The sequence below is a fragment of the Rhinoraja longicauda genome, chromosome 2 (assembly GCF_053455715.1).
Source record: "Rhinoraja longicauda isolate Sanriku21f chromosome 2, sRhiLon1.1, whole genome shotgun sequence".
Classification (NCBI taxonomy): Eukaryota; Metazoa; Chordata; class Chondrichthyes; order Rajiformes; family Arhynchobatidae; genus Rhinoraja; species Rhinoraja longicauda.
This window is the reverse complement of record NC_135954.1, coordinates 96,285,168-96,302,795: the sequence shown is the minus strand read 5'-3', so window position 1 is coordinate 96,302,795 and position 17,628 is coordinate 96,285,168. Positions and strand designations below refer to the sequence as shown.

At 46.2% G+C, this 17,628-nt stretch overlaps 1 protein-coding gene across 1 annotated transcript in view; it reads left to right on the top strand.

The window, feature by feature from the left end:
- Nucleotides 1–17,628, top strand: part of paxip1 (PAX interacting (with transcription-activation domain) protein 1) — a 113,380-nt gene that overhangs the window by 5,835 nt on the left and 89,917 nt on the right. Inside the window, exon 2 of the mRNA XM_078424721.1 lies at nucleotides 14,966–15,100. Coding sequence (XP_078280847.1) covers nucleotides 14,966–15,100 — 135 coding nt within the window. The remainder of the gene's footprint in view (nucleotides 1–14,965; nucleotides 15,101–17,628) is intronic.

Here is a 17,628-nt window from a genome sequence, read left to right as displayed (position 1 = left end):
CTCAGAGGCTAGCACTCTGGGGTGCTTAGCAGCTGGCCCTCTGTGATGCTCAGAGGCTGGCCCTCTGCGATGCTCAGAGGCTGGCAGTGAAAGGAGAGGGAGGGGGGGCTAAGTTTATCTGACACAAGGGAACTACTTACTACAGATGCTGGTTTTCCTCTGAAAGACACAACCTGCTGGAGTAACTCAATGTCAGGCTGCATCCCTGGGAAAGGATAGACACTACGTGTTGGAGTAACTCAGCGGGTCAGGCTGCATCTCTGGAGAAAGGGGATGGGTGACATTTCAGGTCGGGATCCTTCAGAGATCGCTGGAGAAGGATCCAAGCGGAGCCAGGGATCTGATGAGTTACTCCAGCATTTCTGTATCTGTATCTTGATGTAAATGCTGGAGTAACTCATCAACTCTCACTGGTTGTCGCATATGTTAGGAGGGTCATGTGCCTTTTTGTGTCTTTTATTAGATTTAATATTGTCACGTGTACTGAGGTACAGTGAAAAGCTTTGTTTTGCATGCTATCCAAACTGATCATACATTTAGATTTACTATTGTCACGTGTATTGAGGTACAGTGAAAAGCTTTGTTTTGTATACAATCCAAACATCAAAATTGTAGGTTTGGGTTTATTTCATGGGTATCCAAGGTATAGTGAAAATATGTTTTGTGTATGCTATCCAAGCTAATCATGAATTTAATTTTAGGCTTATGTCACATGTACTGGGGTACAGTGAAAAGCATTGGTTTGCATGCTATCCAAACAGATTATAAAGTATCTCTGGATAGAAGGAATCATATCATATCATATATATACAGCCGGAAACAGGCCTTTTCGGCCCTCCAAGTCCGTGCCGCCCAGCGATCCCCGTACATTAACACTATCCTACACCCAGTAGGGACAATTTTTACATTTACCCAGCCAATTAACCTACATACCTGTACGTCTTTGGAGTGATGTTTTGGGTCGAGACCTTTCTTTCGGTCTCTAATTATTAAACTTATCACATATACTGAGGTACAGAGGAAAGCTTTGTTTTGCTCACTATTCAAACAGATAATAAATTGAGGTTTAGTTTTATTATTGTTATATGTAATGAGGTATGGAGAAAAGTTTTATTTTGCTTGCTACCCAAACAGATCATAAATTTAGGTTTAGGTTTAGTAGGTTTATTATTGTCACCAGTGCTGAGGTACAGTGTAAAACTTTTTTTGTTGTTGCATGTTATCCAAACAGATCAGATATACCATACTTGCATGTAAGCACGTTGAACTCATGTACAATAGTTAGAGCAAAGGGAAAGGTATAGAGTGCAAAACATCGTTCTCAGCATTGTAGAATATCAGTTCCATAGACACAGTCCAATGTCCACATTGGGATACAAGTGAATTGGTTAGTACCCTGACTTATGGAAGGACAGATCCGAAGCCTGACAACAGAGTGGAAGAATCAGGGCAAAAATGTGAGACTTTTGGAGGGAGCCTGCAAAAAACATTGGAGAAGAAAGTTGGGGATAAATCAAGTAGAACACAGTAGAATAAATCCTGAGACGCAAGTATTCAAAAGAAGTTAGATAGAGCTCTTAGGGCTAGCGGAATCAAGGGGTATGGGGATGAGGCAGGAATGGGGTACTGATTGAGAATGATCAGCCATGATCACATTGAATGGTGGTGCTGGCTCGAAGGGCCGAATGACCTGCTCCTGCACCTATTGTCTCTGTATCTATGAACTGAAGATGCTGGAACCTGAAGCACAACACAAAATGCTGGAGGAATTTGGTGGATTAGGCAGTATTTGTGGAGGGGATGGACAGGTGGCCATTGTGAATAACCTCGACCTTGGTCGGGAGCGGGACCGCTCCGTGCTGGTTGATGTGATGGCCGAGGAAGTTGATGAAAGTGAGGCCAAACTGACACTTGGCTTGGTTGATGGCCAGGCCATGCTCGTTGAACCTCTGGCATAGCTGCCGGAGGTGTGTGCGGTGTTCCTGGCGAGAGCGGCTGGCGAGGATGTCGTCGAGGTAGATGAACACGAAGTCCAGCCTGCGGCCCACCGTGTCCATGAGCCGTGGGAAAGCTCGGGCGGCGTTCTTGAGGCCGAAAGGCATGCGCAGGAACTCGAAGAGCCCGAACGGAGTGATGAGGGCCGTCTTGATGATGTCGTCTGGGTGGACCGGAACCAGGTCGGCCTTGGAAAAAACCTTGGCACCGTCCAGGTTTGCTGTCTGAGCGGCGCACTAGGCCCATTTCCTCCATCTTGCAGAACTCGTCTTTGGCCAGTTGGAGCTTGTCGGGGGGGCAGCCTGTGTGCATGAATTGGCGGTCCGGTGGTGGGGATATCGTGCTTCACCCCATGCCTGGGGTTGGCCGTTGTGAACTGGGGAGTTATGTCACGGAAATCGGCCAAGATCCTGGTGTACTCGTTGTCGGAGAAGGTCACTGAGCCGAGGTGGGGCGCAGTCAATTCGAACGTCTTAGAATTAACGAGACGTTGTCCTTCACGTCGACCAGCAGGGAGTGTGCCCGGAGGAAGTCTGCGCCCAGCAGCGGTTATGAGACGTTGGCGATGGTAAAGGTCCACTTGAAGCGACAGGAGTTGAAGTTGAGCGGGATCGTGCGGCCCCGTATGTTCTGATGTTGCTGCTGTTGGCAGCGGTCAGGGGAGGCACCTTCGTTCCGGAACAAGTGTCGGTGCCCGAGGGGGACAAAACACTGACCTCCGCTCCCGTGTCAACGAGAAAACGTCGCTCCGAATGACGATCCCAGGTGTAGAGGAGGCGATGTTTTTGGCCGCTGCTCCTTCCGTGGAGGCTGGGACTGCCCTTATGACTTGCCGGGGTACCGCCACCACCCAACTGATGGTGGCTCCACCCTGCTGTTTGGCCTGCTACAGCACATCCGCACGGGCTGCTAGTCTTCGGGGGGGTCGGTGAAATCGTCATCCGTGACGAGCAGGCGGATGTCCTCAGGCATCTGCTCAAGGAAGACCTGTTCGAAAAGGAGACAGGTCTTGTGTCTATCCATCAGTGTGAGCATTTTGTTCATGAGCAAGGACGGTTTGTGGTCGCCTAGGCCATCCATGTGCAGGAGTTTTGCCGCCCTGTCGCGGCGGCTGAGACCGAAAGTGTCCTTGAGGAGCGTTCTGATCCCTTCGTACTTGTTGTAGGCTTGTGGCTAGCGAAGGGAATCAATCAGGCGCCCGGCGGTGTCCTGGTCCAGCGCACTGACAACGTAGTGGTACTTGGTGACGCCGGCAGTTATCTGGCGGATGTGGAATTGGGCTTCGGCTTTTTCAAACCCCACTTAGGGCTGTGATGTCCAGAAGGTGGGCAGTTTGAGTGAAACTGTGTTCTGCTGATCTGGGTTGTCTCCTCCAGGCATGATGAAATCCAAAAGAGGCCGTTTTGGATCATGTCGGGGTCACCACTGTAGAGGTTCGCGTATTGCATAAACACTCAGTTTAATATTTAAACGATACAGCTCAACAATTAGTACAAGAGGTGTGTGTTAATGTGTTGACGGTGAGGTGAAGACTAGCTCCATCGTCTGCTGCACACCGCCAGCAGACCACCCAGGTCGGTGTTGATTGGTCGGCCCAGATCACGCCAGGTCCACGCGAGTGCTCGAGCTCGACGAACGACGGTTCGAGACCAAAGTGGCTCGGCCCGCCACAAAAGTTTACATACTGTAATTTAATTTACTTTTTGTAGATGATAGGTGAGCTGGTTGTGTTGTGAATGGACACCTTGGTTACAACAGATTTTGTCTGCTATAACTGAAATCGGTTACAAAGAGCTCTATAATAAGGAGGGTAGGCTGCACATGCCAAAAGGCTTGGTCTTATGCTGTACTATGTTCTAATACTTGTACGCCTAGAGCAAGCAGTAAAGCCAATAATTTATCAAACCAGAACGCCGACTGACCAAACTAGGACACCGACTCGGCGAGAAGCAAGGTTAGAAGTTGGCTTTAAGCAAAGATACTAGAGGAGCCACTCCGTCGAAATCGCCTATACTGAAGTGTAGCACGCAAAGGAGCGTAACGTCCGCCATTTTAGTAAGCAAAACCCGCCGTTCGCTATGCCTCTCGTAGTGTAATCAGTGTTGTGGGGGAACAGTATGTGTGATGATACCATAAAAATGCAGAATATATCTCATTTATCACTTCACAGATTTTTGTTATTTATCTTTTAAAATGTTTCTGCCTACTAAAATGGCGCCATGACATACTACGGTTTTTAGGGTCGAGTGGTCTGTCTTGCTCTGCTCTATTATCTTTGGTTTTACGGAACATCCTGCTGAAGTAAAAATATGTCGGAGGAGGGTTTTAGGGAGGGAAATCCAGAATTTTAGCACCACAACAGTGGTGGAATTTAATTCAATAATGATCAAATGGCCAAAATTCGCTGAGTGCTTATTCCTCAGTGGGATGGACGGGAGTGGAGTCCTGATTGAGGTACTGAGTGGGGTACTGATTGAGAATGATCAGCCATCAGGGTGACTAAATTTCGTCCAAAAAACTTGTTTTTTGGATGACAAATAAAGATATCTTGAATCTTGAATGATCACATTGAATGGCGGTGCTGGCTCGAAGGGCCGAATGGCCCCCTCCTGCACCTATTGTCTATTGTCTATTGAGTCAGGCATGGGCGAATTTGAAAACAAGGAAATATCAGGCTCATGTAGGGCAGCAAGCACAGGCCAGGCCAGGGCACAGGCAGCTCACGTTTGGATGTTTACAAAGAGTGGAGAAAGGGAGGCCTTTGCTAAGTTTGGAAGTAACTTGAGTCACAAATGAACAAACCTCATGTTGACTTTAGTGCTCACCTAACCATGTATTTGGTAATAAGAATTATTTCACTTCACGGGGACGGAGGGGGAGGGGTCAAGGGGATGGGGACGGGTGGTTGGGGGAGGGGGTTGGGGGGATGGAGGGAGGGAGGGAGGGGGAGGGGTGGAGGGATGGAGGGAGGGGAGGGGTGAAGGGGGTGCTGCACCAATGCAGGAGAGGTTTGGACCCAACGGGTCCACTTGGTCTAGTAACTATTGAAGTTGATGAACTGGTGTTTGTATAATATAGGAATTTTATATGCCTTGTACTTTGGGGGAAATTTATGTATCTGCAATTTTGAAGAGTTTGGACATTCTAGCTTTTTGGCCAAAAGCAAGGCTTGAACTAATAATATGGTTTTAGGTAGGCGTGTGACTGTTTAATTAGACATTTCGGAGTAAACAGGTTGGACATTTCAGAACATTCTGTGTGCCATAAACCTGTATTTGGGCTGGTATTTTACTGCGTCCACTTGAAACGGTAAACATTTGAGCCATCGTAAAATATGCACATTACTTTTGTGAAAAGTATGGAACCTAATTTAAAAGTCTTAGATTAGATGTTTTGAGTGCTGTTAATGCCAAATTATGTCTTTGTTGCAATTTTGATGAAAGGCTGTTAAATTGAATTGATTCAAATGTGCACGTGCATCTCTTCCAACCTCATCTATTGCATTTGGTGCTCACGGCAAGAGTTTCGCCGTACGCTTGCACTCTGTACATCAAAGCCTGCTGGAACTCGGCCGGGACGCTTGCCGCGGGCCAACCTGTGAGGAGCAACTGTCTGGTAGGCCCGGCTCGCTCGCCGCTGTCTCTGATGGGACCGGGAACCCGCCGAAGGCTCGTCGGTGTCCACCTGCAGGCTCACGGGTGGCAGGATCTCGCCCATGGGCTCGTCGGTCAGCGGGACCGGGAGTCTGCCTGAAAGCTTGGCCGACGGCATAAACCGGGGGCAGCTCGAGAAGTCGGACGCGAGGAGGGGGGGTGAACCGGGTTAATGCCTCCAGCCTCGGGTAGGCAGCAGGAGGTGTCCACGGGACACAAAGATGGCCGCGCAAGGAGAGGAGAGTGACGTTGGTTCGCGGGAACTCCTCCAGTACATCGAGCACGCAGGCCAACTGCACTTTGAACTGTGAACAATAGTGCCAAAAATGGCGGCACCCATGTGTAATATGTGCAAAATGAACTTCACTGTGCAGTTGCATATGCGACAAATAAAGAACTATGGATTGAACTCCTGGTTGCTGGAACTCCTCCATTGGCAGACTGGGGCCACACAAACTGGAAGAACAGAACACTTTATATTCTGCATGGATAGCTCTCACCCCAATGGTATGAACAATGAATTCTCCAATTTTCAGTGTTACCCACCCCCAGCCCTCTATCTCTTGCCCTCCCACCCTGTATGCGCATATTTCTCCACCACCCAGTCACCCTGTTCCTCTCCTCTCCAGACGCTCATCATCCATCCTCCAGTCCCATATTTTCTTTTTATATCTCCCTTTTATACCCTCCCAGACCTCTTCCACCTTTGTACCTATGGCTTTACATTTCACTTTTTTTCCCTTATCCTTTTAACCACGAGCCATTAACTACTACGCTACCCAACTGTTAATCACTCCCTCTCACCTGTATCCACCTTCAATAACCAGGCTTTGCCCAGACCCCATCTCTCTTTTCCAGCTTTCCCCCCCCCTCCCCCCCCACCCATCTCCACACCATCAGTTTGAAGAAGGGTCCTGACCTGAGGGAATTGTCTGTCCATTCGCTTCACAGTTGCTGCCTGATCTGCTGAGTTTCTTAAGAAATATCCAGCTGATAGTTGGATCACCTTCTGCAACCTGCAACACCAGGCACAGTTCAGAATGACATCAAGTTGCATCAAAATCAATGGCACAAACAGGCCATTAGGTTCCATGCTTCTGATGGGTCCTCCCACCAGTCCTCTTTCTCTCTTGTGTTTATCTAGCTTTCTCTGCATGTGAATAAAAGAGCAACTATGGGCAGTCTTAAATGCACTAGCTGTGGGGGGCAAGCACTGATAAGCTGGTGATTGTCTTTTAACTCGGTTAAATATTTAGCTTATTTTGTTTATCGTTGCATTATAACTGAAGATTGACAGAGTTTGGCTCAGTTTAGCAGCCAGTTGCCTAAAAGGATTGCACCCCAGACTGGCATGAATATGCATTAGGGATTTATTTACGTGATGCCTCTAAAGTAAAGCTCCCATTGACTCCATCTATACTTCACTTTGCCTTGGAAAAGCAGCCAACATAAAATGCAATGACTTGTCCTACTTTATTTCCACCTCTCCCCGCTCCCGTCTGGCTGAAAGTACTGAAGCTTGAAAGTGTGCACCACCAGACTGGGTATAACCAAATAACTGCAGATGCTGGTACAAATCGAAGGTATTTATTCACAAAATGCTGGAGTAACTCAGCAGGTCAGGCAGCATCTCGGGAGAGAAGGAATGGGCGACGTTTCGGGCCGAGACCCTTCTTCAGACTGATGTCAGGGGGGGCGGACTGTTCCCCACCGGACTGCGGCCAGCGGAGTCGGCAAGACCGGAGCCCCCGAGGCTGGCCGAGCGGCGAGGCCGGAACCCTCGCTGGGCGGAGTCGGCAAGGCCGGAGCCCCCGAGGTTGGCGGAGTCGGCAAGGCCGGAGCCCTCACTGGGCGGAGTCGGCAAGGCCGGAGCCCCTGAGGTTGGCGGAGCGGCGAGGCCGGAACCCTCGCTGGGCGGAGTCGGCAAGGCTGGAGCCCCCGAGGTTGGCGGAGTCGGCAAGGCCGGAGCCCCCGAGGTTGGCGGAGTCGGCGAGGCCGGAACCCCCGAGGCTGGCGGAGTCGGCGAAGCGGGACGCGTTGCTGGGCAGAGTCAGCGAAGGCAGAGCCCCCGCGGGTCAGCTGTCGAGGCCGAAGCCTGCGGCCGGCAGAGTTGGCGAGGCCGGAGCCCCTGTCAGTCGGAGTTGGCGGAGCCCACGCCTGAGGTTGGAGTCCTCGAGTCGACGGAACCATGCAGCTGGGGCCTGCGTTGGCACCATGGAGGCGTCCAGAGATGACCTGGCAGAGATAGTGGACGCGGATGGACCGAGGACGGCGCTTCCGAGGGAAAGAACAATGGAGGAACCGGTGGGGGTGGGGGCGGGGGCCGTGAGGGAAGGGGAAGAACAATGGGACATGGCGTGGGGGGGGAGGGGGGGAATAAAGGGGGCCCTGTGTACACCTTGTAACTTTGTCAGCACCCATACTTTGGGTATGCAAGCAAGAATTTCACTGTGACTTGTCACATGTGACAACAAAGCATTCATTCATTCATTTTGAACGGTTCTCCAGTAAGTTAGAGTATTATCCGAATCACCTCTACCCCATTGTGGACAATAGACTTTGTCTATGTCAGTCTGAAGAAGGGTCTCGACCCGAAACGTCGCCCATTCCTTCTCTTCTGAGATGCTGCCTGACCTGCTGAGTTACTCCAGCATTTTGTGAACAAATACCATCGATTTGTACCAGCATCTGCAGTTATTTTCTTACAATGTCTATGGAACTGATGCACTACTTTACCGAGAATTATATTCTCAACTCTGTATCTTCCCCATTGCTTTATCCATTGTACTTGAGTTTGACTTGATTGTATTAATGTATAGTGTATCTGATCTGTTTGAATAGCATGCAAAACAAAGTATTTCACTGTATCTTGGCACACATCGTGATAGTAAACCGGAGTACTATTGACGTGCAACTGAGGATACGGATATCGACGGTTAATTGTGTAAAACCCTGCAGAAAGTGCTGCCAGAAATTGGAAGATTGTAATGACAATGTGTCTCATTTTTATTGCAACGTTGGGAGAACCCCCCCAAGCACATCACAAGTCGTGTCATTTTTGAATTTGGAAGCACAATAAGCACATACTATTGATGGTGTGATGATCTGTTTTTGTGATGTTGGTTGGGTTTTCAGAATTAGTTTTCAGAATTACCCCGTAGGGTGTTTGATCAGCAATTGAGAAGGTAGTTAGGTCATTGTTTAATCTAATCCAAAAGATGGCATCACCAACAGAGCAGTGGTCTCTTGGTGATGCAGTTGCTAGAATGATAATCAAAACATAAACTGCTGGAGGAAGTAGTTTTAGCAGGTAAATATATTAATAAAAGATTTCTAACCACTCATTTTCATTGTACACACTGTCCCTGGTTTTGAATACCCACTTTATGGACACCCCCACAAATAAATGATGTCCCATAATATTATTAGCATCTAAATTTATTCTCACATGCATGGGTTTGTTCCAACAAATTGCAAAATTAACTTTCTCTCGCCTATTTTAGTAATGTTTTTTTGCTTCTCATCAGCCTTGTATGTTTAGGGGTACGTCATGGATACAGGCCCTTTGGCCCACTGAGTCCACCCTGACCATTGATCACACATTCATACTAGTTCTATGTTTTATTTTTCTACACACTAGGGGTAATTTGCATTGGTCAATTAACCCACAGGCCTTTTGGGATGTGGGAGGAAACTGGAATACCCAGGGGAAACCCACGCTGTCATAGGGGACGTGCAAGCTCCATACAGACACTGGTCTTTGGTGCTGTGAGACAACAGCTTTATCAGCTGCACCATTGTACTGCCTTATGAATGCATCTGATGTCATTCATTACAATACTGTGGCGATATTGCCATATCAAGTGATTTTTTTTTTGTGTGTGTATTTTCCAACTTCTGGACAAAATTGTCTTATGGATGTCCATAAAAATGGAATCTGTTTGTTAATCGGGAATGGCTTGTTGAAAACTGTTTTCCCGTCTACTGTTTTATGTGGTAACTTTGTTAATCTGAAACAATTATAACATAACATAACATAACATAACAGAACTTTATTGTCATTCGGTATAAATACCGAACGAAATTTCAGCAGTCACAAGACACAGCAAAAAAGAAAAGAACACAGGACACACGACCCCAACACAAACATCCATCACAGTGACTCCAAACACCCCCTCACTGTGATGGAAGGCAACAAAACTTCCACTCTCTTCCCCCCGCGCCCACGGACAGGCAGCTCGACCCCTACCGAGGCGACCGACACACACAGCCCCCGCAAGGGGATGGAAGGCCCCGCGGCCGAGCCGCTCCGGGCACCGAAACGTCCAGCGGCCGAGCCGCGCCGGGCGATGGAAGGCCCCGCGGCCGCTGCTAAGTCCCGCGGCCGAGCCGCACCGGGCACTGAAACGTCCCGCGGCCGAGCCGCGCCGGTGATGGAAGGCCCCGCGGCCGCTGCTAAGTCCCGCGGCCGAGCCGCACCGGGCACTGAAACGTCCCGCGGCCGAGCCGCGCCGGCGATGTTAAGTCCCGCAGCCGAGCCGCGCCAGGCGCTGAACCGTTCCGCGGCCGAGCCACACCGGGCGATGGAAGGCCCCGCGGCCGAGCCGCACCGAGCGCTGAACCGTCCCGCAGCCGTACCGGGCGCTGTTATGTCCCGCGGCCGAGCCGCGCCGGCGATGTTAAGTCCAGCGGCCGAGCCGCGCCGGGCGATGGAAGGCCCCGCGGGCGATGGAAGGCCCCGCGGCCGAGCTGCGCCCCGGGGAAGAGACCTAATAAAAGAAGGTTCCCCCGCCCCACCCCCCACACATACAGAGCCAAAAACAGAAACAAAAACCATCCCAACACCGACACAAAAAAAAGGAAAAAAGGCAAACAGACTGCCAGAGAGCCGCAGCCGTTAGGCGCAGCCACACGTTGAAAAAATAATTAACTGGAAACAATGCTGGAAGTATTCCTCAGGTTGGGCAGCAGCTGTGGGGAGAGAAACATTGTTAATATTTTAAGCTCCAATAAAAGGTCGTCAACTTTGAACTCTTTCTATATGGATCTGCCTAAACTGCATTTCTAGCTTTTTCGGCTTTTAATTATACATCTTCGGCAAAATATCTAGATCTATGCTTTTTAGTAGTCATGTGTTCTTTTACTAGTCAATTAGCATCACAAAAACGCCAGCTTGCTCTCTTATTTTTTTTTTAGGATTTGCCAGACTCATCTGCTGAAAGTTTGAGCTGGTACTTAACAGCATAAGTTGTCTTAGGCAGCCCTATCATATTAAGATGACTCGCATCCACTCCAGTTTTGTGTGTTTTGAGAAGATCAATGAGGACAAAGTAGATCTGGGCACTCTGACATGGTAGGACTTGCCTGATGAGGCACTAAGTTGGGGAGCTTATAAGGCAAAGCTTTCCTTCCACTATTTACACAGGACTTTTGTGTGTTCTCGATGCACCTTCTAGACTTTGAGCATTCATGGACTAGGGATTCTTAAGAGCCGGTAGCGATACTGCCAACACATTTGGTTCAAACCAAATCCGAATTTATTTATGGTAGGCATGGACATGGTATGCTAAAGGGTCTGTTTCTACGTTGCATGACTAAGTCCACAAAACAGTTGATCTCTAGGAAGGCTGGTATCGAACATGATTGCTCTGAACATGTTTTTGGTCTTTCTCGCTGCTTGACTGCACGTTGCCTCCAACAGATTTCCTGTAGAATTGGGGCTCTTGATTAGTTCAAACTTCATCCTACATTGATTATGCTCCAGATCCAGGGCATCGGAAACCTCCAGTCGATCTGCAGTATGCCAACTATACTTTCATTCGTGTATGTTCGGGTGCTGAGTTCCTGGACATTGCCAACTCAATGATTTGGAATGTCATGAGAGTAGGCCTTGTTTATTCGTGTGAGACAAAGATCCTGTATGAACTAGTTTATGTTGTACAACATTGTCCTCTGACAATAAAGGCTTGTGATGAGATCCTGGAAAACATGCACCATATCTCAAATCTTGCAGCAAAGTCGGGCATCAATGAAAATAAATATGTAAGTGCAGGCTTTGATTAGTTCAGGAAAAGAGTCTAAAGTCTATTAAGAAGCAGTAACCCGTGCCTTCCTAAATACTTTTGAGAATTGGACTATCTTTAGAAGGCAACTCAAGAACCTGAAAAAATGCCATCATTGTTGTCTTCACTAAATCTTCCTGGACAAAACACCGTTCCAAGCTCTTGTCATGTGTGGAGACAGCTGGAAAAAAATCAGGATGTGTTCAAAAGCTCCTTGGAGAAAAGGGAACTGCATAAATATCCTTATATCGGCATGATAAATGTTAAACTTGTCGATTCAATCTCTAGCCCAGGGTGAAAGATTTACACATATGGTGAATTATTTTAATTGATTTTAAAACTTTGCAGATCCTTTCAGGTTATCTAATCGTTCGCATTTTTTTTTTTCCTTTATGGGGATTTGGTCCATTCTAATCTCAATTCTTGCATAATTCTTAAATTTGTTGAGCCTGCTGTTGTTGGGTCCCAAATGCCCTCACTATGTTATGATAGTGCTGAGCTTCCAGGAACTTGCAGCCTCAAAGCTTTTGAACTGAAAATTGCACAACAGCGTTCAACTGAGAGCAAGCTGTAAGATAATAAAAATTTCAAAAGGAGGCCATTAGGTTCACAGAATGTAGCTCTGCCTGAATGTAGCTCTGGAAGTTATAACTTTTCAAGAATTCATGAGCCACTTTTTTAATGTGCTGTGGGTTTCAGCCAGTGAGTTTCAGACCCTGTTGCATATTGAGTGAATTTTCTTCTCAAATTCCTAATTCTTCTAATTAACCAAATCGCTGCCTCCTGGTTACTGATCTCCCTGATTCCTTCCTGTCTGCCTGGCCAAACTGCTCGGTTTTATATATCTCAGTTACATCATTTTCCTTATTTCCAGTTAAACGACAAACAGCCTAGCCAATTCTTTATAAATACAATTCTTCAATCCCAGCAAGAGTTATGCAAATCTTCTCCACATCTTCTCGTGCTATTACTTCCTAAACTGCGCTGACTAAGATTTGTACACAATTATGGAAACTGGCATTCTATTTTTGGCTGTGTCAGGGGAAAGGATTATTAAATAGAGAGTGAGAAAGATTCAAGGATATGCTTGAAACCTCCTTGAAGAATTGCAGCATTCTTGCATCATGCAAAGTGGTGAAGGAGTATTCAGGATGATGTTGGAGGACCTTGATTCCATGTACTCGGAGTGCACAGAAACCCCATGAGTGGCGAAAGAACACTCCACCTCAGAGACTTCCTGTGGTAGTCGCTGAAGTTCCCACATTGGCTTCATTAACCACCTCAAAACTCAGGAGACGAGTACTTCATTTTCTTCTGAGGCACTGTTCAAGAAATTGCCGCTACAGTGATTTCATGACTTTGTGTTTTACTTATTCGTGTATGCCTTGGCTAAAAAAAAGCAAACATCCTCCATATTACCCATCTTCAAACTTGGGGCTTGTGGGCAAGTAGTCTGAGATTCCTCTGCACTCCACACATTTTATTTTCTTGCCATTTTTCATGTCCGCTCTTACCTTCTCCAAATGGTTTACCTCGCCATGGTTTACCATGGATTGAATTCCATTGATCATTTCTCTGCCCAGTTGGTGAGCCCATTGCTAACTTCATTATCAACTGTAGTGCCAGTTTTGGACATGTGCCACCCCAACAAATTCTGGTCTTTCCAGAATTATGGAAGACGTTCTGTCTTTAATGGAGCTAGTTTTAGTTGTTGTTGTGTTGCACTCTGGGATAATTTCACTTAAAATATGAATTGGTGTTGGAGATCCTTAATCCTCTCGTGGTAAAGATGAAATAATATTGTGATCTTGATTTGGAGATTAAATATTGGATGGAATCCTGAGAATAGCTTCCTGAGCTCCTTTGAAATATTGAAAGGGGAACATTTGTGCCCAGAGAAAGGGGGTGGAACCCTGATTTATCTGCGTTTCATCTAAAGATGAAAGCGTTTTCAGTAATTTAACTTAAAACATGGAACATTACAGCACAAGAACTCGGCTTCAGTTCACAATGTATGCGCCGAACATGATGCCAAGACCATCACTTATCTCCCGCACATAACCCTTACTCCATTTTGTCCATATGACTATCCAATAGTCCCCGCAGCGTGTTCAATCACTCGCCATCCTCTGTGTGAGAGGGAGGGGAGGAGGGGGGGGGGGGGAGGAGGAGGAGGAGGGGGGGAGGAGGAGGGGGGAGGAGGAAGGGAGGAGGAGGAGGGGAGGAGGAGGAGGGGGGGGGGGAGGAGGGGGGGGGGGAGGAGGGGGGGGGGGGAACTTGCCACGCACATTTCCTTTGAACTTTGCTCCTCTAGCTTTGAGGCTATTTGTAGTTGTTATTATGTTGATGTCTGGTTTGGTGTACATTTTCACATTTTCACAATTTTCACTATTCTCTCCTCTGAACTTTAAATGTGATTAATCATTGTTAAAGTCATGCTCTCATTCCCTCCAATGCCTTATATCTAACTGTTTTGTTTTCTCTCTTTCCACCTTCTGTCAGGGGGACTTGGATCTAAAACATTGCTATTTTTCTTTTCCCATGAAAGCTGCCTGACCAGCTGACTGTTTCCAGCATTTTCTGTGTTAATTTCAGATTTTCAGCATCAATAATAATATATTTTTTAAATTCTTCTGTAGCCGATGTTGATCAGTGGTGGTGAGTTGTTTAGAAAAAGTCTAAACTGTGTTTTTGCGGCTAATGTAATGTTATTAAATAGCATGCCACCCACAAAAAACTAATTTTCAAAAATAGTTTTTAGAAAGTTCCATTTGGTTTATTTTTAAGCCAGTTATTTCATATTAAGTTTTCTTAACCTCTCCCTTCGAAAATTGGTCGCATACTATTCAGATCAGATACATCTCATTGTGGATCTCGTCAGATGGTCTAATGCTTACACATCCAGCAGAAATCGGAACCCGCGGCAATTTGTCTATCCCTACTTTGCTGCCCTGCTTTGAACCTTCAAACAGTGATTAGATTTTCTGGCTTCATGTAAAATTTTAACCAGTGATTTTAAAAATTCATGCTTTTTAGTTCCACTACTTGGACTGAATTTGAAGTGATCATTAGATTCATCTTGTAAATGCTGTTTAAGACTTGGTTTATCTTGATGAATTGATCCTCTCTGGCTCACGGGAAATGAAGCGTGTCTAGATCTGTATGCAAGGTTTCATTCTGGCCTGGACTTTGTGAGAATTCAAACACTTTTTGTACATCTAGTGCATTTTCACAGCTTTCCTTTCTTTGAATTAGGTGATTCAGCTGCTGAAGACTGGAAAGGCAAAAGAGGTTTCCTACAATGCGTTGGCAACACACATCATTGCGGAGGATGGTGACAACCCTGAAGTTGGGGAAGCGCGGGAAGTGTTTGATCTGCCAATTGTTAAGGTGAGCTTTGTATTGTCCCTCTGTGAATCTGCCGCTTCAATAAGATAGCTTAAAGCCGTTAAATGAGTCCTTGTTATTTGCCTCCAATCTTGCGGGCTGAATTAATACTCGACCCTACCTATCCCAAAATTTAAAAACAAAACTTGTGAAAATGAGCTTGCTTTGATTTGGTATCATTTGGCCCTCCATTTCCTTTACTTCAAGAGTGCCCGAAAATGAACTTGCAGCAGCACAATAGATGTGCAAACTTAGTATGCTGCAAACACCATTACAAACAGCAAAAAAATCAGTATATAAAAGACAAACAATAATATTGCAAAGACAGCAACAATATCCCCAAGTCTATGTAGTTCGGAGCTTAGTTGGATGTTGTGGTGTTTAATAGCTATTAATCAAAGATCTCTGCCTCTTGAAGTGTTTTCAGATTTTAAAGTTACACTCTATCAGCCTTGTAGAATAATAGAACAATATAGTGTAGAAAGAAGCCATAGACTATCAAATCCAACTTAACCAGAACAAGGGGTCACAGTTCCAGAACAAGGGGTCACAGTTTAAGGATAAGGGGGAAGTCTTTTAGGACCGAGATGAAAAAGTTTTTTTTCACACAGAGAGTGGTGAATCTGTGGAATTCTCTGCCACAGAAGGTAGTTGAGGCCAGTTCATTGGCTATATTTAAGAGGGAGTTAGATGTGGTCCTTGTGGCTAAAGGGATCAGGGGGTATGGAGAGAAGGCAGGTACGGGATACTGAGTTGGATGATCAGCCATGATCATATTGAATGGCGGTGCTGGCTCGAAGGGCCGAATGGCCTACTCCTGCACCTATTTTCTATGTCTATGTTTAACTCAGTCTATTATTCTGTCTCCGTAGCTGTCGTGTTTGTCATGCTGTGAGGATTGCTCAAGTTTAAAGCAATATTGATGTCCTTTTTTTCTCTCTCTCGGAGCACAAAATGTACTCCGAGAAAAAAAAAGTGTATCTATTGTGCTGCAAGTACTAAATTGTGCAACAAAGATTATCAAGTTAAAGAATCATAAAATTGAAACAAGGAAAACAATTTAAAACAAGACACGCTGCTCTTTCAAATATACCGTGTAAGAAGGAACTGCAGATGCTGGTTTAAACCGGATAGACACAAAAAGCTGGTGTTACTCAGCGGGACAGGCAGCATCTCCGGAGAGAAGGAATGGGTAACGTTTCAGGTCGAGACCCTTCTTCAGACTTATAGTTTCTGATTTGGTAAACGAGAAAATTCTTTGAGAGCCTTTTTTGTAAAAAAAAAAAGTGTTAAAGCTAGTTTGATCATTTGCTTGAAATGTTGCACAATTTGCATGAAGTTTTCGAATACATTATTTACAGAGCCGTTTGGGACCTTTGGAGGAAGGCTTTTGTTTTCGAAAGAGTTTGCATGTAATGGACACCCTCATCGATACTTGTCCTTGTTTATAGTTAGTTCTTTATCTTGTGGTGATGATGCTGTCAACTACAGCTGACAATCTCTGACAATCTCTACATCCTACTTGCATAGGTTAATGTGTCAATATCTTCTATCTCAGGTGATGGATTATAAGCATTTAACAAAACTCTTGAGTGTGGACAGCAGATGGAACTCCCTTCTGTGCTTGTTCCGTGGTAGTGATGGAAGTCCAGTGTTCTGCCTTGCCTGCTCTTCATTCGGGTGTTGTGCATGGAGTAATTTTTCTGTTTTGCCAAACGATATGCATCCTTCAGAAATAGTTTGAAATAGTAAGATGGCAGTGTTAGTGGGGAGTGAAATGGGGACAAAGTTGCAGTGCTATATTTTTCTGTATCCACAGATAAGCTAAGAGCGTGAGTAATTTCAGCATTCACTGTTTTATAGGCCTTCTGGTCCATGAAGAGTAACCCCATCAGTGCTGTTTCTCCCCGTCTTGTTTCCTTATATTCCTATAACATATTCCCATTTGATTTTTTTGTCACTTGTCAATTGTAATTCAGTTGCATCTACAGTAACTGTATTGTTGGAACATGCATTCTGATTACGACAGAAGAAAATTGGATATGGTGTAGGAAAAAAACTGCAGATGCTGGTTAAAATCGAAGGTAGATACAAAATGCTGGAGTAACTCAGCGGGTCAGGCAGCATCTCTAGTTTTGCACAGGTGCAGTCGTCAATGTAGCAGAGGTAGAGTTTGGGAATAGGGCCGGTTTACGCCTGGAACAGTGATTGTTTGACGTACCCTACAAAGAGGCAGGCATAGCTGGGGCCCATGCGACCCCAACCTCTACTCATATTGTGTCTTCCCTCCTGACCTCCCCCTATCTGATATGGAACGGTCTGTCCTCAGCAGAGGCTTCACCTTTGTTCCTCTCCGCCCCCACCTCAACGAGTTCCGGGACAACCACGACGTAGAGGTCTTCTTTCGTCGCCTCTGTGCCTTTTTCTATGGGAAAGAGTCCTCGCCACCCAGTGACGGCCCTCAACCCTCTTGAAACCTTTTTATTTCTAACTGCTGGGGGGACATCAACCATCTCAAGTTTTCCACTCCC